The 26,791-nt window shown below is 33.9% G+C and overlaps 1 protein-coding gene across 7 annotated transcripts in view; it reads left to right on the top strand.

The window, feature by feature from the left end:
* LOC124949310 (V-set and immunoglobulin domain-containing protein 2-like) overlaps positions 1–26,791 on the top strand; it is a 105,671-nt gene that overhangs the window by 64,356 nt on the left and 14,524 nt on the right. For 5 of the 7 annotated variants that reach the window (XM_047494184.1, XM_047494188.1, XM_047494187.1 and 2 more), the window contains exons 2-5: positions 9,856–10,061; positions 16,771–16,906; positions 18,109–18,242; positions 25,283–25,526. In XM_047494184.1, the coding sequence (XP_047350140.1) occupies positions 9,856–10,061; positions 16,771–16,906; positions 18,109–18,242; positions 25,283–25,526 (720 nt within the window). Of the gene's footprint in view, positions 1–7,782; positions 7,930–9,855; positions 10,062–12,262; positions 13,421–16,770; positions 16,907–18,108; positions 18,243–25,282; positions 25,527–26,791 lie in introns of those variants that run through there. The other 2 variants (XM_047494190.1, XM_047494189.1) reach the window with 2 other exon arrangements.

Genomic DNA, 26,791 nt, shown 5'->3' with positions numbered 1-26,791 from the left:
AGTGACGAAAAGAAGTTTTCTTTAAAAATGCGAATGATAAAAGTATTACCTATGTTAATTCATTTTCCAAAAATTCACCATTTTTTTCTTATGGAATAAATCGACGCTCGAAATAAAAATCATACTATATTTATCCGTATTTCATGCTTATGCGGTGACGAAAAACATACCTAGATACATTGTTACATCGCATATGTCTCCGTAGGGCAAAAATCGTATACAGCAAGAGAGGGAGATTTCGTTAGACGCGTGAGACAGCACACTGTAAATCGCCAGAGAAGGAAAATATCTACGGTGTTGGGAAAATATTGTGAGGACAACAATCATTTCTTTCCTATCCAGAGGCATCAACGTTGGCGTGGACAAAGAGGATACGACGGAGGGTTAGCTAGAATATGAAAAAGGGGAAAAGGAAAAGGACGAGGAAGACGTATCTACATATGTAGAATATGCATATATGAAAACGGTTCTTTGCCCAGCACAAATGCTCGATGGTGGAGTTAGAGTAGAAATCTTGTCGTTGTTGCTCTTTTCTACGTATTGACGGAAATAAAAGGAATAAAGAGAGAAAGAGAGGAAGAAAGAGAGAAAGAGAGAGAAAGGGAAAGTTTGAAAATTTTCATAGACGTAAACTCGTAGAATTGTAAACAACTCTGTTCTAGTAGAGAACGTTTATCACTTGAGGTACCTTTTTCCAAGTGATCACCGAGAGTATGAAGAAGAAAGAGTTGAAGAGGAGGAGACGACACTAGTTTTATGTACTAACATTTGTCTTACGACTCGATGGATAAAAGGCACTATTAAATCTCCTATCTCGACTGTTACGGCGCGAAACGAAAATGGCAGTTAGCGTCGAGACCCACTGAACAGGAGTTATTTTTCTATGGAGATTCTATCGTTATCCTTCAATTTATGAGAAAAACGAAATACTTGCTATCTCATCGTAGCTTTATGCGAAACTATTAAATGTACGTTCTACTTTTGTTCAAATTGTTAAATCGAAGTATTGAAAAATGATGAAGATATAACGTAATTCACATATCTATCGTCTCATTAATCGAACGAAGCAAACAATATTTGTGGAAACTTTTCATCGATAAAGGAATTCAATCGTATCTTTTTTGAAAACCAACTGCGACTTTCTGGAGCTTTTATATAAGGGAAAATCGATCTTACTGGCTGTTCGATAAAGGACCGTATTAAACTTCCGTATCTAAGACACCTACCGTTAAGGTGCAAAACAAAGTGCAAGCCGCGAATGTGTTCGAACGTTCGGTAGTTGTCGTTCTAAAGTTGTCGTGCGTTATAGGTGTATATATATATATATATATATATATATATATATATATATATATATATAGTATGTTGAAAGTTTAAATCGAAAATGTACGTCGTACTCGCTCGCTCTTTCTCCCATCTCTCTCTCTATCTCTCCCTTCTCTACTTCAGTAATCCCCCACACCTGCGATAGTTTCAGGCCAAATTTCGATCTTCAGCTTTAAGGTTTACCCTTCGTACTCATCCTCTTTCTATCTCTCTATCTATTTCTCTCTCTCTCTCTCTCTTTCTCTCTTCTCGCTCCCACGCGATTTCCAAACTCTCTCGGCTCTTCGCACAACAAATTTCTGTTCCAACACCGATCGAGAGGACTCCCGAGGCTCAGAGAAACGTTTACATATGATACAATTGATCTAGGCGATTTCATTTCAACGATCATTCGTAATTATACAAGAATCTATTTTGCATAATTTCGAAAGATATTTTATTCCATAATACTTATCGACGAGATATATTAAGAAATTTCTTCTATAAATTCAAATTCATATGTAAATTCAAAAAATGAAAATGAACTGATTAATTTCTTTTCTAAAACTATATATCATTGATTTCGTGAAAATTTCGATATTGGAAATTATACCAAATTGAAGTGAAATTTGTTACATGGGAAATATCACGAGTTATCTTGCATCATGCGACGTAAATAATACATCTACATGCGTATCTAGTTTGATAAGGCTATCGTGAGTATTCAATTGTAGCAATTCGATAGGTCGAACGTGATTCGCGTTTCAAGATCGATTTGAACGGCAACGCTTACATATTGGTACTACTAATAAGCGCGAACATAATCATGAGCCTTATTGTTAGTGCGTATGCGATTACATGGTCGAACAGAGAATTAGGCTAATGAGTCCCTGTAGTTCGATTTGTTTGGCTTCTCGCGTCGCGGTGCATTCGCGTCGAAAATTTTCAACCTTGCTAATCCGACCAACCTAAGATTTATCACCGATCGATGTACTGGATCGTGAGATTGCGCTACAACAGGGACGTAGCTTCGTGATTGGTCTCAGGTATGCGTTTAGAACTGTCGCTTCGAGAAATATCGTTTCCGCCTTCTCTCCGAACACCGTGATGCGTTCAAATGGTAATTAGATAAACCAAATGATAATATGTTACTTAGAATGATCGATCCTTGATTAAACCATCTACATTAGAATTCAACAATATAGAAAATATTATTTCTCGAATTTTTATTTGATCAATTGATTGAATTAAATAAGTATATTAACGTTTGTCATTGATCATTGAGAAAAATCGACTAACATGCTTCAAAATTTTCTTTTTTCTAATGTTAAATTTTGAAATGAAAAAAATGAAGAAAAAGAAAAAAGGAAATAATAAAACGAAGCTCCAATAATGTAGATTCTTGTTTTTTTTTTTTTTTTTCTTTTTTTCTTTTTTCGCTTAATATTAGATTCGATAAGATTAAGCAAAAAAGTCGTCTTTACATACAAAACAAAAAAAAAAAAAAAAAAAAAAAAAAAAAAAAAAAAGATATTATTAAAACTAAAAGCGTATAGATAAACATTGCATGTTATTTTAGAATGCAACGAAAATAATTATCTTGCATTTGATACTACTGAGAAAATCTCTCCGATATATACGTATTATTCCAAATATCCTTTTCATTTTCCTATTTAAAATTAGAACATATTAACCTACTAAAACTATTATTTCAATTTGTTTTAAGTCTGTCAAATCGATAATAAGCAAAAAGTTTTTCGTTGTAGTCGCCAGTTAATTAGACTTTCGTAGACTTGTAACGAGTAGAAAATGTGAGACTGATCCGAAACATACTTTCCGAAGTTTCCATACTTTGTATTCAGGCCGCGTCATAAATCAGAGATATTGCACTATGGAAGCACTCACCGTACGGTCCTCGACCACGTTGCAAAACCAATAACCGGCCACTTACGATTTATCTATATTCATTAGTAGCCAATACCGTCGACGCCTACCAATCAGCCTCCGATAATTATCCACGTAATTAGGTCGTGCCAAACTCAAACAATCCCATTTCGCGATGCGCTACGTGCCATTCCCACCGCTCGCATCCTGCCCTTTGCTTTCGATTAACGTTTGAATAATGCCAGAATAAACAGAGAGAAAGAGAAAGAGAGAGAAAGCGAAAGAGAGAGGCTTTTTAATGGAAACTCTTCGCGAAAATTTAGCCAGGATTCGTACATTTACAGTAAAAACGAAAAAAAGCAAAGAAAAAAAAAATAAAAAAGAAGGAAAGAAAAAGAGAAAGAAAGAAAAAAGTTAAAATTTGGACGCATTTGAAAATTGGCAAATAAAATAAAAGCTTAAAAACGTAACGACGACAATTAAAAAGAAAGGTATAATATTAAATATCTTTCTTTCTTATCTCACTGTCGTATCCTTTAGGATAATACGATAAAAGATAGCAAAGTAGAAAGCCAAGATAATTGGCTTAACGCGCGTTCGTCGAAGATAAAGTCTCGTTTTATTACACGTGGAATGCAGTTTAAAATTTAATACGTAAATTATCGGGAAGGAACCGTCTTGGTAGAATATCGACCAACTCCAGTAGCAAAATGGCTCCTTTTATGAAAGCACGAAATTGACGTCGCGTATTTTCGAAGGCAATGACCTTTCTATATACATACTAAACGGAATGAGATCGTTGATCCGATGAAAATTGAGGCGGGTTAGAAAAGTCAGCCAAGCTCAACGATAACGGTATGGGCTGTGTGTATTGATACGATAAGTCCATCGCCAGCTAAATTACGTTCGTGTAATATTAAATTTCATTTTTCGATAAACGTCCTCATACTGTATAATAATCCAAATATATGTCGTTCATTTAATAAAAATTTTTCATATAAATTACGATCATCGTCCCCACCCTATACGCCAGTCTATAGTTTCTCACTTTAATTACACTTTCTTTCGAATCTCAGCATGGTCCTTGTAATTTCCATTAACGTTTCGACTGTTTGTAATTTGCGTTCGAATTACCCATTTTCGTGTACCTTGAAACTTTACGAAACACGCTCCATTTAAAGCAACAATTGCGAAGACATGCATTGTAATCGAGGCTTTCCATTCCTCCATCCAGTTTATCTCTCTGTATCCGTCTTTCTCTCTCTCTTTCTCTCTCTTTCTCTCTATCTATCTATCTATCTCCTTCTCTATAACTAACGGAATGTTCATTTCGAAGGATTGCTTTACCGACTGAGGATCGTGACAAACGTACATGTGCAAAGCGATTCAATCGAAAACAATGCAACAGTAAGACAGATCTTCTCTTTTGATCCGTTATTGTAATTGTTCCTCAACTTTGGTTCAATTATATTGATTTTCGACTAATTTCATTCGTCAGAGTTTTATTAAATTTATTACATTAATTTCTAATCAACTGTAAATTACAAATAAGGTTGATGATTATTTTGATCTCGATGATATTAAAAAGAAATTATTTCGATATTAATCAACTCTATGGAATAAATAAAAGAATTATAATAATTAAATCAATCAGAATGAATAATGAATAAACTCTTTAATTTTAATCTTGCACGAGTTGTGCGTTCATTGTCAATTTGTATTTTTATCTTCCTCTCTCTCTCTCTCTCTCTCTCTCTCTCTCTCTCTCCCTCTCTCTCTCTATCTATCTATCTATCTATCTATCTATCTATTTATCTATCTATTATACACACACACGCATATACACATACTTTCATTTAATGTTCGAGAGGTAGAAGTCATCTCTAAAGCAACTCCTTAATTTACATGCTTCTGTATCGGCACGATCGAGCCACTATTTACTATCGCGTACGTGTAATGTATCTACCGATCTCTTCTATCTTTCTATCTCCATTCTTCTTCCTTTAAGCACGCTCTCGAATGAGCTTTCTATTTATTTGAAACACATTCGAAAAGTGCGAAATTTCGGACCACACGATTGAAACGATTACCGATAAAACGAGGTATTTTAGTATCAGCTGTAAAAAGAAAAAAAAATAGTCGGCTCCTTGAGTAAGTGTATTTCTTTTTGCACCGTGTGTTTCTTTTCCCATTTTTCCATTTGTGAATGTTGACATTGGATTAAGATAAATAAAAGAAGATAAAAAGGGATCTATCTATAAGCGCATATTGGTTCATGCAAAGTGATAAAAATTGTTTTCATTAAAAATTTGTTCAGATTAAAATGTAAAAGCAAAAAAATAAAAGCGATTCTTTAATCAAAAGGAAAAAAAAAATAATAATAATAAAATAATAATTTTATGAAATTTTATAATTAATATAAAGAAAATGAATTCAAGCCCGATAAGTTCTGTTAAAAAAAAGAACAAAAAAGAAAAAAAAAAAAATGATAAAATGAATTCAAACCCGATAAGTTCTATTTGGAAAATGATAAAATTGGAATGGAAAAATTTAACAAAGAAAACATGAAACGATGGTTGTAACAATTTCGGTTAAAACAGTCTGTTACGCTTTATGTTAGCTGACAGCGTAGCGACCATTCGATTGATTTTCCGCAGTTTTACATAGGCACATCCATCCCTTCGGACGAATATATATATACATATATATATATATATATATATATATATATATATCGATGGATAGCGAGCACGGATACACTACTGGATATATCGTTTCGAACAGTCGCCGAAAATAAAATATCCAATAAACTTTCTGGACAAATGTTTTTCGAAAATCGTTGTCTCCCTTCAAATCCTATTGTCTGCAGCTTTTTCAATGTAACATTGCGTTTGTATTGCGTCTATGTGTTTGTGTTTAGCAACGTTGAAAACTTTACACGTTATTGGTTCTCTAACAACAACGGTTCCGATGTAATGCGTGGGAAAGAGATATCTCGAAAATAAAGAAAGGCCTCCAAATATTCGCATTTTCATTTTTAAGAGAAAACTATAGACAAAATTCGATGAAACATCAAAACAAAGACCATTCTTTCGAAATGGCTAGCGTGAAAGGAATATCCTCAATAACTTTTGAACGTCGTATCGATTTCCTTACATCTTTTCATTTCAAATACATCTCCCACGAAAGATAATGTAATATTTCATGTAACGAATATAAAATCACACTTCAGAATGAAGTAATTATAAAAAGAAAAATCAAATCCAACATCAATACGATTTTTAAAATCACAATATAACATTTAATTTTATCAATATAATATATATTTATCTCTATTTGATACTTATAGTTCATCCATCGATGACAAATTTGTCAGAAGTTCGTATTTTTGTTGCTGCTTTTGGAAAAAAAAAAGAACATGCAATTTCTTTCCCCACAATTCTTCATATATCGAAAATAAAGCTGAAAATTTCTCATTCAATATAAAAAAAAAAAAAAAAAAAAAAAAAAAAATAGAAGGATTGTTCAATTTTCTAATGGATATAAAATAAAGAACGTTGATGGGATTATTGAATTGGGCGATTGAGAAATATAATATAAATTATAATCATCCCGTAAAATGTTTCCATCCACCTCATTTCTTTCTCATTCTCTCTCTCTCTCTCTCTCTCTCTCTCTCTCTCTCTCTCTCTCTTGTTCTAACATATACGCGTTATTTATTATCTTAATTAGTCGTGGCTCGAAGATTCTGGTGCATGGCTAGTTAACTCCTCTTTCACCCTTAAACCTAATGGTGTGCGTAAAGTCCATTTAGGATGTCTGAACGTCCCTAGAGTGTCGTACGATGTAGACCGAAGCTCGTCTAATCGCGACGACCGACCCTAATGCTTTTTCTCTTCTCTTCGTCTATCTCGTCAGCCTCTTCACCATTCTCATCCTTCCTTTATGCTTTTGAGTCTCTTCGTTCGTACATTTTCACCCTCGTTTCAAGACGGAAATAAGATTTTCTTTCTTTTCAAGTACAAAGAAAACGAAAAAGAAAGTAGTAAAGATGAAGTTGAACGATTGATTTCTTTTTTTTTTTTTTTTTTTTTTTGACCATCAAAATCCCTCGTTTTCGATGAACCCAAGATGGCAATCTATTTTATTTACAATAAATCCGATTTTAATAATGAAGTTGCTGCGAGACGGAATTTACAGTCGAAGTTGCTTTCTCTTTCTGTCAACGAAATAATTAATTACGAAGAAGAATATCAAAGAGAAATGTTCCCTTGAAGGTTTCTTCTTATTAAAATCGATTTAATACGGAATAAACAACAGGAAAGATATTAATTTATTTGAAGCAGGTAAATGACTACGTTTCCCTTCGATTGAAAAAAAAAAAAAAAAGAAAAGAAAAGAAAAAAAATTACAAAAATAAGAAAAATTTCACGTGCAACATTTGTACCTCATATTCGTTTGCAATTTAAAATCATTTCATTAAACGTTTGTTCTCTATTTCGTTCAATCGTATCTTTTTCAAAACCGCACAATCTTATTTATTAATCTAATTAGACATCCGTGCCGCCGAAGAAGCCGAGATATGGCGGTTAACCCGACTTTCTCTGAAGCCCTAATGGGTCGGATGAAATACATCCGCCGTGTTAAAGGGCAAAGCTGCAGATTAGAACGGCTGTTATGAAAATTAATTGGCTGGGAATGTGGCTAACTTTAGCGAATTAGGGCGCTTATGTATCCTAGGTAAGTACGACTTGTTCCTCAATCGCACCATGTAAGTCACTAAGATAAAGAAAAAGTCAAAAAGAGAGAGTGAGAGAGAGAGAGAGAGAGAGAGAGAGAAAGAGAAAGAGAGAGAGACTTGAAAAGACGAAAGATAAAAAAAGTACATATAAGGACGAAAAAAAATGATAATAGTAACAGTCAACCTTCTTCTTTTCTTTGATCCTTGAAAGGAAATGGCTTTAAAGAATCTTCTCAGATAAATGGCAGTTGAAATGGAACGATATGAAATACTTTATGAATTTTAAATATTACAGATTAGGATTAATATTTGAAGTCTAGTGTATGTGTGTGTGTGTGTGTGTGTGTGTATGTATGTGTATGAGAGTTAGAAATCCTTTTAAAATAGCATGTATGACATTAAAAATTTTTCATATATAGTATTTTTCAGCGATGGAATGGAATTCTATTCCATTTTCTTTTTTAAATATCATTTCTCTTATATATATATATATATATAAGAGACGACAATGACATGAAATTTACAGTTTCGTAACGACGATATTGAGAGCGGGAAGGTACAGAGTTGATTTAAATGGATCATGGTAAAGGAAGGGAAATGCAGTAAATACGAGTCCGTATGTTTCTTAGGGATGCGAGATTAAGTTTGACTTTGTATATAATGCTAGAGAGTTTAGGAAGTACGTTATACGGTACTGTACGATACCTACGTGTCGTGTAGTATTCATCAGACAGCTATACCACAATATCGAGTTTGAAACACATTATTTTAGATTAAGTTTCGCGCAAAGGATAATATACGGTAGGAAGATTTCTACTCAAAAGCTAAATGTCACAGCTTTTACTTTGATGATGAATTTAAAACGTGCAATGAGTTTCTATTGTAAAGATATCCAGTATACTCAATTATTCACTTGTAATATATATATATATATATATATATATATATATATATATATTACAAGTGAATAATTGAGTATATGTATTATAATATTGAGTATATATATTATAATAAAATTGGATTATATTAATTTCAAGCTTTCATTTGTAATACTACATATATATATATATATATATATATATATATCAACGAGGGCGCATATTATAATAAGAAAGAAAATAAATAAATAAATAAAAGATAAAAAATTAAATTGAATTTTTGACGTATATAAGTACGCTATAAAATTTGATGATCTATTTATCGACAAATATATATGATGCAATCTTCGTAAACCAGAGGATCAATATTTTTTATTACTTTTTACGAAAGAAAACTGTTCATTCGGAACGTTCTTTCGAAAGACGATGGACACATGGGTTATTTCATGGTCTCAAATGGGAATACGTTCTAAGTCTCTTCGATCTTGACGACAATCGAAACCTGTATATGACTCGTGTGCAGTACAAACGATATTGCCAATTTCAAGTGACACAACGGAACAATAACACCATTTCGAAAAATTATTGTACCTCGTTCGTCTTTCTAATTCCTCCGTATTCTTCTTTTTTCTTCGTTTTTGCACTCACATAGTTGCTTCTGCTTTTCGCTCGCTTTTTCGCAAAAAATATTTTTATCTAAATCTGCTCGAGTGCTTTTCTCTCTCTCTCTCTCTCTCTCTTTCTCTCTCTCTCTCTCTCTCTCTCTCTCTCTCTCTATCTATCTATCTATCTCTATCTTTTGCTCTTTCTCTCTTCCATTCTTTTTCATAGGATTTACAACGACCAAAACACTGTATTTCTGGTTAAAACCATTCTCTCTGGCTCTTACCATAAATGTTTATGACGCACAAACGTTTGTAAAAGATAAATAAAATATCTGACAAATGGTGCTCGCGACATAGAGCCTCGCGTCATGATACTTCATGCACAGGATTTATTTTACACGTAAATGTAATTCGTTGCACGTTCTCGTTAAATATTTTTCAGGTGTTACGGGCTTAAAGGATTTAACGATCAACGTCCCAGCAATGGTAAGATCTGGTGACACCGTCATACTGACTTGCACGTACGACCTAGAGGGTTCATCGTTGTACAGCATTCAATGGAGCTTAGAAGAGGTAGAATTCTATCGTTACGTGACCGAACGAATGCCACCCCAAAGCGCGTACAACGTGAGTGGAATACATGTAAATGTAAGTATCTATAGTTCGTTCTATGACTTAATTTAACTTGACTTTTAATTATACGCTTTTGCGTTCTCTCTTTTAATTACATCTATATTCTCCTCGTTAGAAACGAGAATATTTTTTCTTTTCTTTTTTTTTTTTTTTTTTTTTTTTTTTTTTTTTTTTCACCGAAACCAAACCGTATAATAGAATGTTGAAGTAAGCGTTCTTGAAATTCAATTAAAAACAATAGCTAATAGAAATAATAAAATGTTATATGAAAATAAATTTGTTTTAAATCGATCGAATAAATAATATAATCGTTTCAAGAGATATAATATAAAATTAATTAAATCAGAATTATCAAATACATATTGATCATATAAATTTTACATCATCAGTTTATTTCTTATTGCTAAATATAATCGACATCAATTAATAAATATATATATATATATATATATATATATATATATAACAAAGACAAATCAGATATATATTTATAAAATGTATCTCATATAAAGACTTAATTCGTTCTTAGTAAAAAATTGAGCATATATTAATAAGTGTCTTAAGCTATATTATTTTCAATATTAAGTTGTATAAAAAGTTATAACAAATAGAAGATATAATATAAAATGTGTATTAAGTAATACGATTTGAACAATCCTTAACAACATTTATCTATAATGTATATTATAAGGAAATAAAATATTGTAATCAATTTTACGCTCTACTCAAAGAATAAAATTAAGGAAAAATATATTATCTAAAAAGGATTGATTAAACGTTATAATCTCTCTAATGAAAATTCTCGTAATTTTATTTATTATTTTATCGATTCTCGGGGGAAAAAAAAAAGAAAAAAAAAAAAGGAATAGATAGAAAGAGAAAAAAATTAAGAATGATTGAAGCATAGCCCATCGCACATCGACAGGAAGACACCAACGTGAAAATAGAAGAGACGACGAACTTTCGATAGAATTCAGTCAACTTACGGCATCCTCATTAACCGCGAATGCATACTTTCTGCCAGATTCCAGAAAGCGAAGAACGTGAGAAGATGGATGATTAATTGTCTTTCAACCAGGAGGTATAAAATTTTCTCTCTAGGTAGTCGTGCTCTCCTCCTCGTCTTTTTGATTTAAACCACTATGTAGACGCGTAATAAGCGATTTTGAACTCCCCCTCATTCCTTTTTTACTTCACTCCTTTGCTCAATGGTCGGTCGGTCGGTCTGCAAAATTTTCCGTAGAAAACGCGTAATTTTCTCGCGAGTCAGCCAACGTGAGCGAGAGAACGAGCGAACAAGAGACAATACAGTTAAAGAAAGCTCGAAGCAGGACGAAACTCGAGGCAGACATTTATCAGCGTCGTGTACTTGTCCGACTTCGAAAGAAAGAGAGAGGAGAAAGAAGGAAAGAGAGATAAGAACAGTAAACCGACCTGATTTTTCCACTCGGCTTCGAATGCATCGCTTTTTACTCTGGAGTCACACCTCTCACGACTATAATATATTTTTCTACGAGCGAACGAGTCTCGATAAACGGAAGGGTTTCGATGCCTTTTCCAACATACTACCACGAAAGGTTTAACTTTTTCTCTTCTCTCTCTCTCTCTCTCTCTCTCTCTCTCTCTCTCTCTCTCTTTCTCTCTCTTTCTCTCTCTTCCTCAAGTTACTCAAGACCAACTCAAACAGATGCACACAGAGAAGTCAGAATATATATGTATGTATATATATATATATATATATATATATATATATATATATATACTTACGTACATACATGGAAAAGTTCAACAGCGTAGGTAACACCATGTCGAACGGTTAAAATCCTTCGAGTTCGTCGAGAAGAAAGAAATCGATAGGGCTGATTTACGGGCAGCGCTACGACCGCGACACGACCCTTTGAAATTCCGTTCGAGTGAATTTGAACCTGGGTCAAGCGAGCTCCGTGTTTCACGAGAATCGAGTCAACGCCTTCGCGATCGAGGACACCTCCCTCATTCCCTGATTTTTCTTAACACATAGAATATCCTTTACCTACTTTTCGATAACGATCGTTCTTTCCTTCTGTTTCTTTTTTTTTTGTCTTTTTTTTTTTTTTTATCTTTCATCAATTCAATATCATTTTCTCTTAATCCATTTAATACATAATTAATTAATTTTCATTAGAAATATTTAAAGGATAATATTATATTGATTAATTAAATAAATAATAGAACCGAAGTAATGGCAAAATTATATTATCATAATTTTCTTTTAAATCAAATTTAACGATAAAGAAAATTATTACACGTATGTTATTACATCGAGCATTAAGCTATATTAAATATCAATGTGTTATAATTCAACAATTGTATGTATTTAAGTTTTAAAATTATAACGAAGAATTGTTCTCAATTATGTGAGTTTAGGTAAACGACAAGTGCGATATATATCATGCGGAACGAAACAATCTATCGTCAGTTCAAACCGACTCGCCGAATCGAGAAACGATTAAACGCTACTTTTCACGTTAATAACTCAAAAATTTCGCTTGCGGTTTTGCCATACCCTCATTCATTACACGTATCCAGTGCGATGCGAACCCGAAGCAGTGAGCACGCTTTAATGCGAATCGGAAACCACTCGGTCGATGTGTAATTAAAAAGCGATATTGGATTTATTTTGCAGGCCGCAACGAAAGTCAGAAATCGAGTGATTAATATATTGCTTTGCGATAGGCGTCGACGTACATACGTATACGTATATAGTTATTCAAAAGAAAAATATGAGTCAAGGTTTTTTTCTTTGTCTTTTTTCTTTTCTTTTTTTTTTTTTTTTTTTTTTACATTCTTGACTTCAACATTGACACTTTTTCCTTACTGTTACGTAACATTTATCTTCTTTGAAATGGAAGCGTTGATTAAGCTAAATTTTTATCCCATTTCCAATACGATAAAGAATGTCTCTATCTTTCCCAATATCTCTATCTCTTTATCTTTCAAAAAAAAAAGGAAAAAAAAAAAAAAAGAAAAGATAAAAAAGCTGCAGAACTTTTAAGAAAAGTTTCAAAGACACATTCATTTATCCAGATAGTCCGAAAGCAGTACGAACGACAGTTTTAACTTACTTTTAACTCGAGTTATTAATAACGAGTCAATCGAGTCCGTATTACGAGACTATAATTACAGAGTTGAACAGAAGTTGTTAAACTTGTTATAATTCGTTATCGATGATAAGAAAAATTGAAGAAGCTATTGTCAATTTTTCCATCACTCTTGCTTTTTTCGTTCTTCTTCCTACTTGTCCCGTCCCTCTTTCTTTCTCTCTCTCTCACTCTCTTTCTGTCGCAATCTCCTATCTCCTCATCTCTCTACGGATTTACCAGATAAAAGACAAGGTAAGAAATGCAAAAGAAAACATCTCTTGTAGCATTAGTTTTCTTAGCACCATACCATCATTCTTTCGCGTTTCTTCGCGCACATGCCGTCGAGCCATTCAATTTTTTTTTTTTTACCCTTCGCCTTTTTTCTTCTCTCTCTTTTTCAAGAAAGCATAGTTCCTCGTTCCCTGGCAAATAGATGCGAACACTGAAATATTACATCGGCTTACGAGGTTATGGTTACTTGGAAGACGTGTATCTCTAATAACGTCGAGTATACCCTCCCTACGTCCTCCTTATGGTCTTTTATTCATAGATTCAAAAGAAAGAGTTTCGAAGTCCTCTGAGAAAATATCCTCTCAAGACTAGTTAATGCTTCTACAGTTAGAAGCTAGCTGTATTTTTCTTTCTTCTTTTTTCTTTTTCTTTTTCTTTTTCTTCTTTTTTTTTTTTTTATCACAAACAATATCGAACCACGTTGAAAGAAAACAGGAAAGAGAAAGTAGTAAGACGGATTGAACTGTAGAAACGTTCCGAGCATTCTTTGGAGTAAATATATACTTATACATATACTTATGTACGTGTACATAGAAGTAACGGTGATCCAGAAAGTGACCGAACATTTTAGAAAAGAAGTGCCGAAGAATGAAACAGAAAGAACAAGAAAGAAGGACAAGGGATCGTTTGTGAGTTTTAAAAGTCCACCCTGTAAAGCATCGTTCTTGGTAGTAAGAAAAAGTATGGAAGTGGAAAAGAGAAAGAGAGGATAGATAGACTTCATTTTGTACAAAAGAAACTCTTTTTTGATTCTTTCTTTCTTTCTTTCTTTCTTTCTTTCTTTCTTTCCTTTTTTTTTCCTTCTTTTCTTCACTTCTTTCATCGAACGTGCCACCGATTCAATTTTACCAAGTTCTCGTAAGAGAAGATGAGACTGTCGAAAAACAGTAAGTATCGTACATTTTTCATCCTTCATCGGTGCTACAAAAATTCATTCCGTTCTGAATATTGAGATTCCCGTTGAAACACTTTGTCTCTTTTCTCTCTTCTTTCCCTCATCCCTATGGTGATACACCGCGAAATCGTTCGCACCCGGTTACGATCTCTCTCCATTGGGTGCATTTGTGAAAATGAGTCTCCAATCCTTTTCACGTTGAGCATAAGCTCAAGTCGATAAGAAAATCGTCGAAAATGTTAGTCCAATGTCAATATGCATTACGTTATCGTAATAAGATTTTTTTTCTTCTATTTCTTTCCCTTTTTTAACTTTTTTTTCTTTTCTTTTCTTTTTTTTTTTTTTTTTTCTTACATCGAACGACAAATTTTATGCTTTTTCTAGACACTCATTCGAAATTGAGAAACGCTTTATCGAATTTATTGATTCATTGAATTCCAACAAATTCGGATTATAATAATATGCAATGTTTACAATCATTTTAATTATTTAGCTGAATTTATTATAATTTTATACTCTCATTTTATTACTCGGGAGTTAATTATATGTTCTATTATTTAGAAGATAAGAGAGTTATATCAATTTTGATTATTATTTTCGCGAAACATTTTTAAAAGAAAAGAATTTAATATTATTAAAGAATTGATTGTTTCTGATACCTACATGAAATATCATAGTCAATAATAATAATTTATTTTATGCGATGAAACCGCCCTTATATAAAATTTTACGAGTTAAATGAGGCATGACGTGAAGGGGGAAATTGTTCCTCCTTAACAAAAATGAGATTACTTAAGAGATCTGGGATGATCTTATATTCTACATCGATTTAATCAGTCTTGAAAATAATATCCGTAGGGAAACATTTTTGTTAATAAAAGAATGAGCAAATTTTATTGAATATCTTTGTATCAAGTGCAATCGTTTCCTGATAAATAAATATAAAAGTATAAAATTGATTTGAATTCGCCAAATAATTTTCTACTTTCTGCGTTAATACCTTTTATCGGTTATTAATATCGTTAAATAACTTTGTCTCTTTTTATTTTGTATCGATGCGCGGCACACACAATGTGCCTTATTAAAGTTAATTCAAAAAGATTTATTCAACGATTTTATCCGTCGTTCTGATCTTTGAAATACGTTAGCGCATGACAGAAGATAAACGGAGTTTCTATCATTCGTGCTTACGTTCCGTAAAATTGCGATATCGCGTGTCCACCACCGTTGAAATTCAAAACCGTAGACACAAGAGCAGTGAGGATCAACGATTAAACAAGCATTTGCACGCGACATGTCCCATGGGTTCCCAAGCCCGCGGGCTTTCACTGTGTTTGATCCATGTGATCGATCAAGTTGTAAAAATTCCACGTATGTATGTATTTCTCTTCCCTTTTTTCCGAAACAAATTAAAGTTATGGACCATGGTCATCTCGTCCGAACGACCTATCTATCAAGCTGATATTGTGATATTGGAAATGGACAAAAAGTTGTTAACAATATTTTGTTATCCGTGATAAAAGAAAGAAAGAAAAAAAAAAAAAAAAAGAAAAAAAGTCACATCGATATGATAAAAAGAATATACTTTCAATCATATTATTTGAAAAAAGGTAATTATTATTAAAAGAATAAATAAAATTGTATCGATCATTTTATACAATATAATGGCACTGCTTAAATAAAGTTTCTCTTTTAGTCTCAATTTAACTTTTTTACTCAAATTTTTTTACTCTTCCAATATATCTTCAACAATTATAATTTTCCCAATCAGAACACTTCCATGTTCGTTTCGTATATGATCTTCTCTTTGGATTCGTTGAAATTTCTTTCATCGGCCGTCCTTGATAAAGAGAGTTAAAAAAAAATAAAAAAAAAAGAAAAAAAAAATAAAGAAAGATAGAATAGCAGAGAGTAGAATGAATGAAGAAGCAGAGACGATAAAAGAAGAGATGAACGAATCGGAGAGAACAACGGAGCAGTATGAAGAGTTGGAGGAAGAGAGAAAGATCGTTGCAATGCATATAAATATCAGCTGAAAAAAGGATGAAAGTACGAAAGGGTGAGATGAAGGAAAATGGGGGGTGAGGGATTGGGGATGGGTTGTAACGATAGTGGAGTCGAGCCGATCGAGATTTAGTCGCGCGGAGGATCGATTTCGGCGAGTCGATGGTGCGGCAGAATGCGAAGTAATATCCGTGTTGCTTTCGACGAGAGCTACGATCGTACGAGCCCGATACATGGTGGAAGAGAAAATTGACAGAACAAGAGAGGAGGATGAAGAGAAAAAATAAATAGAATGGAAGCTAAAACGGCTTTGAAATATAACGTACCTCACGTGATGAGGCAAGCTCGAAAGAACAGGAACAAAAAGAAACTCGAAACTCGGGATGCATTAAGCTTCGATATTGTTTCACAGGTCACCGCATCTGATACAACTAGTGTCACCTTGGTCGACGTGTCCAGAAATCTGACCGGGACGTACAAGTGCGAAGTATCAGCCGGTGTGCCCTCTTATCACACGTTGATCGAAAGAGCGAAAATGATGGTCGTAGGTAAGTACACTTTCGAAAACTCATAATAACCTATTCGATGCGTTATGATTCATGAAAACGAGCTGGTACGAGATATCCTACTCTCAATGGTTTTATTACCTTTCGAAAGTTCGGTTCCTACCAGCAAATTACCTTGTTCGGAATTAAAATCTCATTTCCACTTATAATTCGCGGCGTTCGTATTTCCTATGCTTCTCTCTCTCTCTCTCTCTCTTCCATTTTCTTTTTTTTTTCTATTGAATATTCCAGTATTTTCATTGGATTATGTTACTTGAAATACCTATTCGAGATAATTAAGATAGCGTAAAAAAAACCGTAGTCTCTGATCAATACAAAACTTTAATAAAAACGTAAAATTCTAAAAAAAAAAAAAAAAAAAAAAAAAAAAAAAATTGCAATTATTCAGTATCATGATAGTGGGAGGAGTATAAGGCTTGATCTATATCATTCACTATAAACAACGTTTTCACATGTTGGAGGATTAAAATGCCCTTCCCTTCCTGCCGTCAGCCTTGATTCTTAAAGCACACGAATCCGAATTCCGGAGAGAAGAGCGGACATAAAAAAAGAAGCAATAAAAAAAAAGAAAAAAGCTACCAACGAAATAGAGCACAGAAAGAGGAGAGGAAAAGGACAAGGAAGATTGGGGGCATAGGATCGATCGTTGGCCAGCAATAGCGACATTCCTTGTGTCCCGCTTTTCGCAAATAACGACGATACGTTTAACGAGAACTTTAGAGGCACATAACTCGCGGCACGGGATTTCCCTTTACGGTTCCCATTCCCGGAAACCGCCACGATTCTTTCTCCGTAGATTAGGGGATTCGATCTTCCCTCTTATTTTCCCTCTCTCTTTCTCTCTCTCTTTCTCTCTCTCTCTCTCTCTCTCTCTCTCTCTCTCTTTTTTCAATGGTCTAAAGCAAGCTGAAAACGTGACGTCAGCGTATTCCGCGCTACGTGGAAAAAGTCCAGCGTAACGTACGATCGCGGAAAGTTACGCGGTTGGAGTTCGAAGGAAAACCGCGCGAACGATCTTCTCAAAGACAATAAAATTGCTAAGAAAACGGGAGTTAGGGTTGATTTCAAATAAAATAGAAGAGCGAAGTACACTTCCGGTCGGTCTCTGGCATTTCGCCAGATGTCGAATTAATGCCGGCGAGCAAGACTCCCATGTGTTAAACGACATAATTATTATGCCTTAGACGCCCCAAAAACGGATCCTACTATCGGCAGTGAAAAGGAGCGCATAGCAGTTGGAGAGATGCTCAGAGCGAATTGCACCTCCGGTGCATCCCGTCCAGCCACTGCCATTACGTGGATGCTCAACGGAGATCATGTGAGTATTTCTCTTGCTATTATTATCTCTTTATCTCTTTCTATATTTATTCGCTTTCTTCTTCTACTTATTCTCCAGTTATTTCATTATTTCTATATTCAGTTTTATAACTTATATAACATTCGACGAAAATCCCAGATGGAAAACTCTGCCCAATCCTATTTCTCTTATTCTCTCTCTCTCTCTCTCTCTCTCTCTCTCTCTCTCTCTTTCTCTCTCTCCCTCTCTACATCTCTATCTTACCTTCTTTTCATTCCGTTTTTCTCTGCTTTCTCCTTGCCTTTCTTATTATTCTTTTTCAAAGGTTTACTCTGTGATTTATACTTTTCATCTTCTTTATTTATACTTTTTTTGCTTCATTAAACGCAACATTATCCTGATTACGATTACAATTAATTATTAACTAATGCGATTAATTAAATAATGATCCATAGAAATACGACATAAAGATGCAACATGATATCGTTCAGAAAGAAAGTAACAAAATTGTATAGATCGATAAATTAATAGATATCGATCGTTCGGTTTTACACGTAACTCCGATATAATTCAAAGAGAAGATAAACGTTTCACGATCGGTCTTATCCATCGATATAATGGAAAATGTTCTCGATTTGTTGCCGATCGTTGAAAGGAAAGGAAGCCCAATGGATGAGAAGAGGAAAAGAAGAGGCGAGGGGATTTAAATCTATACGATTGTAAACACGTAAACCACTTTTGCCGTAGCAACGTAGCAATATGTTCCGACAGTGTGCAGTTCGAATTGCGATTTAACGGAATAATTTGGTTGATTTAACAAATGCCGCGGAATAACGATTTATTTGCATAGGGTGGCATCGTAGCGGCCTTTGCACCTACCCCTTCCTATTTCTCCTCTTCCTCTTCCACCTCTTCGCACCCCGAAACACCGTTACGTGTCGCCCACTTTCTATGGGCGTATCACGATATATATCTCGGTAAATTTAATTCGCGTCGGAGTGAGAGCTCGATTGATCTCGAACGGGAGACTACGAAATATCGAATTACGACTCCGCTCGCTAATTAAAAAATGAAATATGAAACTTTACAGCGTACGAGCTAGAAATAAATTCGATCGGACGCTCGCGTCCTCCTTTCATCGTTCCCGTCGTCGACGTTGTCGTCGTCGTCGTCGTCGTCGTCGTCGTCGTCATTGTCCCGTTTAGCATTGAATAATTTTTATGATTTTTAACGGGTAAAAAATTAGAATGAAAATATAAAAGGAAAGAAAATAGAAAGGAAAATATGAAAATGTTTTTACTCTGACATTATGTTGTAAAGATTTTAGGGTGAAATTTATCTATATAGGTTTACATTACTTTTTATAATTATCGAGAAAAATAAAGAGACAGAGAGATTATGTTTTCAACAACGGGAAGAATGAAAAATCGCCGGGATGGAAATAAAACGAACGTTGTGGCAACGACTACCGAACTATTCCGTACACTAACAGAAAATTCGCGTTTCGTGAACTGCTCTATCTCTCCCAGTCCTGATGACGTATAACAATAGCTTGTTCGCTCGAAAGCACACGTCTGAACGAACTGCTTCCTATTTTTATGTTTCTCGATTTTGGAAGGAAGGAGAGCAATGATAGTGGGGGTATGGAATTTTGAATCTTTTTCAGCAGTCTTGATGCATCTCGGTCCGTTTACTTCCTAAGAAAATACCATCGACCATCCCATCGTTTTTTACTTCTGAATTTTTGACATTTTCGATTGACTCCTCAGGTCTCTTACTCTCGTTCTCTCTAGTCTTCCCTTTTGTTTGTCAAGAAATATAATAAAAGGCGTTTAGGTTCGTGAAAAGTCAAAAATATAAAAAGGAAAATAAAATCGTTCTATATAAATTGAGTTTGCGAACACTCGTACAGACGATTTTGAAGTTCTTTTAACGTTCTTTGCGCTTTCATTCCAGAAAAACTTCTTTGATAACTCTGAATCTATGAATACTACTAAAGAGAATGAGAGAGAGAGAGAGAGAGAGAGAGAGAGAGAAAGGAAAGAAAGAGAAAAAAACATCAATAGAAAAAAGAAAAAGCTTAGAGTTAATTAACGATACTAATCGAGATTAGATAGCGAGAAATAGATCCGTTCAAGCGAATTACGATAACGATCACTTGGAATAAATTGAACGATCGTGGCTGATATGAAATTTCCGTTTCCGTAGAAACTCGAGAGGTAGTAGAAAAGGTCCTGAAAGAGCAGAAGGCCTATCAACCGGTGGTTAACTCGCGTAAAGTGCAAGAGTCGCGTGGACCATGACGATGGTCTGGTGTAGCCGGTCACTGGGTTAGAAAATCGCTCTCATCGATTGTCCAATGGTTACTTCTACTATTCCACCACATCTCCAGTTAATACGTACGCTAGTATATATATATATATATATATATCTACTTACATACTTTTGACTATACTACATTCGTTTATATATGTGTGTGTTTTTCTTATACAGATAGTCTTAGATATAGGATAGAACGTTATGGTATTCGTAGTGTATATATATATATACTATATATTATATACTATATACTATATATATAGTATATAGTTATATATAGTATATAGTATATATATAGGTATACTTGATCTTATGCCAAGAGGATCGAACCACACCTTCCAATTTCGAATCAACTTTTCTTTGATATTTTCTCGCCGCCTATTTTTCCATTTAGCTTCACACGACTTTGCCGAAAAGCTTTCTTACGGGATTTGAAACACATCGACGAATATTTTCAAAGTAGAAAAATTTTCTCTGCTGTCAGACGAGCAATCTGAAAGGCGTACAATCAATACCATTAACAATAGGCAATCATCAATCAAATATCATCTCTCGAAGGAAAGATTATTTATAACTAATCGATTACTCGTTCATGTTTAGATTAATCAAAAACATATAGGGAAAAAGAACAAACGATAGATCATTTCAGTAAGCCATGTGTTATATATTTACTCGATTTATCTGTCGAAAATATAAATTGCAAATATAGTTATACAAAATTTTCGATTCTCAAAATTAAGTTCGATCGTTAGAAATTGGAAGGTACGAGAAACCCGTTGAAATTCTAACTCTGTGTCGTTGTGGTTTCCTGGGATTCGAGGTATAATATTCGAGGATGGTGGGCATATCTTTGAGGTCGTGGCACGCGTCGAGTGCTTTATGGAAATACGTACATGCTTACGTGCGTATATATATATATATATATATATATATATATATATCCTCGGAATATATGGTCGAGGTAGAAAAGAGTATGAGAAGTATGAGGCTTTGTGACTTCATGAACATCTTTTCACATTTACGTGCGTCGAGTGCGAAAGTAGAAAAGGCAGAAAGAGAAAAGAATTCAAGAACAATCGAAGAGCTAGCGATATTTTCATGAGTTTATCTACGAGACTCAGATATAGACTCTCTTTCAAACGAGAAAACGGCTCTCTTGCAAAGGAATCGAACGACACTCGACGTTTCGCTTCGAAGACACTTATCGCTTCCGCGATCGCTCGGGGATCGAATTTAAAACAAGACTCACATTTTATCGCGAGAAAATGTGGTACAACAGTCTCTTTCGTTTTCATTCGTCCTTTCCTTTTCTTATTTTTTGTCGATTACGTAAGTCCACCTCGTTTTCGAAAGTAATAACACTAGAAAGCTGACATCTCAGACTTGAATTTAAATTTGCAATATTAAATTCAAATTGAAATGTAATTTTCTGAGAAAATAGAAACTATATATTATATTTTCTTTCGTTCAAAAAAAAAAAAAAAAAAAAAAAAAAAAGAAGAAGAAGAGAGACAAGACAATGAGAAAAAAGAAAGAAAAAAGAAAAAGGATGGATTCTAATTTTCCACGAATAATTTAGAAATAATTTAATTAGAACGTTAAATCTATCCTTTCTAAATTCAAATAAAGATGAAATAAAAATTCACGAAAATCTCCCGTTGCATTTCTGCATCAGACTGTTTTCTACTGGCACCTTAAAAGAAAATTCACGTAACCCGTTTCGTTCTCGAGATGTAGTAATACCGATTCGAAAAACAAATTCGTATCTTCTACGTGGCTTCAATTACATTACTTCTTTTCGATCTCACTAACATTTTCAAAATTGCTTCTTTTCAAGAAAGGATTTATTCCATTTTTCGTTTTCCCTGCGAATAAGGTTTTCCTACTTATGTTCGTGAAAAACTTAAAAGAATATATAGCCCATTAGAAATATATGGGAACGCTTAATAGTTAAAATAATGATATACTAAAGTTGTCAAGGTCATTTATTATGATCACGACGAAATGAAAATTACAAAAAAACGAAATAGCGAATCCAGCGGATATATATATTTAAAAAATATCGGGATCAGTGACCTCGAAAATCAAGTTTCAGATAATTTGGATATTTTTTTTAATTATCGTGCTTTAAACGCCGTGTTAATAATATCTATAAAAAGTTTCATTACAATTATCTCGACACCTCTCGGCAGCCAATTTTGCTTGATTTTGTTAAACTGTAAGTAGTATTAGCTAAATGCCTCAATCTTTTTTTATTTCCAGCGGTCCACGACAGGCATAAACTTTTTTATTACTTCTCATAATATACACGGAATTCTTTACTTGAATTTTTATCCAAAAATATTATTAAATTATTACATTATGCTTTATAATTACAACGTTTTCCTAAACATATATAAAATGTATTTACTTTCAAAAGTATTTACCATTTTTTAGAATAAAAATTGATCTACTTCCAATGAAATTATTAAAGTATTAATTATTAATGAAGCGAGCTTTGTCTCATTATTCTCATGCAGGTGCATATGCTCGAACGAACGTCATTTACATTTATGAACAACGATTAAAAATTCTAAATTTAAAAATTTCATTTTTGAGATTTTAATCAGATTTTTCGGATTTGGAAATGCTGTTTCAATTTTTTTTCACAAATCCTACAAATATTTGGTAACAAATACTTTAAGTAAATATATATTCGTGTATTCGTAAATTTTAAACATTTGTGCTACATATATTTTGATAGAAAACAATAGACGATGGTATTTTCATTTTGAACAAATACATATATATATATATATAAATAGATATCATACGTAAATAAACTAGAATATCTATAAAATGCATTGAAAGAAAATAAATAGCGCCAACAAATGAAGTAAACTTTGAGAGTTACATGAATCATGTAGGGAATATATGTAGGTATCTACCAACACGGCTTACAAAGTTATTATGAGAATGAAGGATTACCAGGGAAACACTGAGAATACATTGAAGGAAGACGTATATATGTGTTGGTGAGTGAATGAAGACGTGCGCACACAGTCATATAGATAAAAAAGTCAACGTGCGTGTATCCCTTTCTCTCTGATTTTTCTTTCTCTTTTCCTCTCTTGCTCTTATTCTTTTGCCGTATTCTCTAGCCGTACACGTGATTGCGAACGATGAAAAAAGGATAAAAAAAAAAAAAAAAAAAAAAAAAAAAGAGAAAAAAAAAGAAAAAATGAAAGAGGGAGATGGATTATGCAGAAGGGCGGACAGCATCAGTGGCAGAAACGGCGGCAATACCAGTTTTGTTCCTTGCATTTTATGAACGCGGCTAGTAGTATTTCGACGTCATCATCGTACACGATACAAGATTTCGTACCTTACTCGAAGCAATAATGTCGAGAGAAAAGGAGAGAGAGAGAGAGAAAGAGAGAAAGAGAGATTTCCTCTCCGTCTCTATCTTTCTTCGACTTCTAAACTCTCATCCGACATCTTCACTCTTTATTACTTTTCCTGAAAATGTGATCTCTGTCCATTGGTCTCTCTCTCTCTCTCTCCCTCTCTCTCTTTCTCTCTCTCTCTCTCTCTCTTTCTCTTTTACCTGCTAGAATTGAGAATTTTTGTAAATATACTTCAAGAGATATCAAGATTTAGGAAAAGAATCGAAGAGATAGCTTGGAGTTTGTCAAAAATTTGATATGATTAAAAGCATTCCACATTTGAAATTAAAAAAAAAAAAAAAAAAAAAAAAAAAAAAAAAATAAAATGAAATAAAATGAAAGAAGCAATATATCTTACGGATATTATCTCTCTCGACAATTTTTAACAGAAACTAACGACGTGTCGATATTGATGCATTATGGATTGACATATAAAATATATAGTAATAGTAATATAGAGATTCGATATTTCCGTTCACTGATACCACCGAACGGTCTCTTTATGAAACGTTTCGATAGTATTTCATCGTGAGTCATCTTGAGAAGAAGAAGGAAATTCTATGTCTGCATTTTATAGTACATCTCTTTTCTAGATCTCTTTTCCTTTTCTAATATCTAGCATAGCTTCGATTTAACCTAACCAACTTTCGAGCGTGCCAAATGGCGGAACACGATTTTTCTTTCTGTCTCTCTTTCTTTCTCTCTCTCTCTCTCTCTCTCTCTCTCTCTCTCTCTCTATCTGGCATCGTAACGCGACGAGATGACGCTTTATAGAGAAGCCTTCCATTCCTCTATGTTGTTCCTGCCTACGCGCTGAAATACGCAACGTAAGCGCGAAGTGAACGAAAAAGAGGACGAATAAAAGAGAGAAAGAGAGATGTGAAAGGGTAGAGATAGTTGTTACGAAAGGAGATGGGCAACACGATGGCACAAGCTTTATGCTTTATGCTTTATGGATGCGTCCTCTGGTCTCGCGTCATCGCGAGTCCACGGACTTGATGCATAGTCTCGTTTGTTCCCCGAAGTAATAACGCCGAGAGATACTCACTCGTCTACCATTTTCTCTACTATTCCTTTGGCCTTTCTTTCTTACTTCACGAAGAAAATGGGAGTCGATCTCGCGACGATGTTTCATAATAAAAGTGCACGAAACGGAGACTTTTTTTTATTCCCAATGCTCCACGTTCCTCTTACATTTGTTCTTGATTGAAGAAAATAATATATTCGAGGCATCAAATGGAATTAATATATTTAGATATATAAAATATGTAATAAGATTATTTGTTTCTAGTAAATTCGTTTGTATTATATTTACAGATTACAAACAACAGCTCACAATTTTGGATACAAACCTATTTGATTTCACTGGAGGATGGCACCGTAAAGACGAAATCGCTTATAGAATTTAAAATCACCAATGACATGTTTCGAAACGATCGGCTGCATCTGCGCTGCATAGCCTTCATTTCCGATGTATATCGAAAATCCGCTGACATGGAAATCTCTATCGACGAACCGCTTCTTGCCTCTATCACCGGTGATGCACCTGCACGTAGTCACAGTAAGTCACAATTCTATTCTTCGTTATCTTACGATCCCTAACGATGAAGTTAAACGCTCCTCAAACTCTATAAATTCGTATAAAAATTCATATACATAACATAACGAGAGTGAAAGAGAGATAGAGAGAGAAAGAGAGAGAGAGAGAGAGAGAAAAAATATTAAATGTTACGTAATTAAAGGTATATATACATTCACATTATAATAAACCATTCCAATTTTCTTGCGTAAATCACACGGTGAATTTAATAAAATTTACTTCGGACCACGTATCGAAACTGCTCAACCAAAGTCGTAAGTTAACCGAGCTTCGCAATCAACGCAAGAGGAACTATCGTTAACTACATCTCGTAGGTAATTCAAACTGTAAATTGGTATAGTAAGTGGTAACGGAAATAGTATAGGAAATAGTACAATGTAACGTAGTTCGATATACCTCCTTAAACTCTAATTACTCTTTCCGCCCTATGAATTCGACGACAACGACAAACTAAGTATATTTCGCGCATGTACAGAAAAGCGATCGTATCAAATATCAGAGGAGTACGAATTTCAACGTTCTAGGTACGCATCTCCTAACGCTTGTGTTATCAGTTCGTTATCCGCTTCAGGAATTTCAACGATCAACATAGTTGCTTTTATCTCTGATATAACGTATCGATATTTACAGATCTTTCCAACCACGTATTGATTGAAAAATATATTGTTACGTACAAATGTTCATTCTATTCGATACATTTTTATTTATTGATTTCGATATATGTTTATTGAATTGAACAAAAAAAGAAAAAAAAAAGAAAAGAAAAAAAAAAAAAAAGAAAACAAACAAAAAAAAAATAATCTTTTCCCTTCATTGAAACAAATTATTCTTTATAATTAATATTATTGTAGTATTATTATTAATGTTACTATTATTATAATACATTTTATAAGAGAATTTAAGAAGTTGATTAGGAAGAGTCAGTAGATATTCGTCAGTAATGTCATTCCAGAAGAGGCGTGTTCTATGCTTGGTAAAGACTAACCGGCGACAATAAAATTATGGCGCCGAATAGGACCGTAAATGTATCGGGTCGAGTGCCATCTTTCACGTGAATCACGCCACCCCTATGACAGTTATGTGACTCTCCTAGCGGTATCAGGCTCTCGCCAAGAAAGCAAAGGGGAGGACGACACGATTGTTCCGCCTGGGAAAGCAAAACCGTTATGTCTGTTGCAGAAAATGGGATCGTCTCCAACGCCGCTATCTAAATTATTATCCGCGAT

The sequence above is a fragment of the Vespa velutina genome, chromosome 5 (assembly GCF_912470025.1).
Source record: "Vespa velutina chromosome 5, iVesVel2.1, whole genome shotgun sequence".
Taxonomy (NCBI): domain Eukaryota; kingdom Metazoa; phylum Arthropoda; class Insecta; order Hymenoptera; family Vespidae; genus Vespa; species Vespa velutina.
This window is presented reverse-complemented; position numbering and strand designations above follow the sequence as displayed.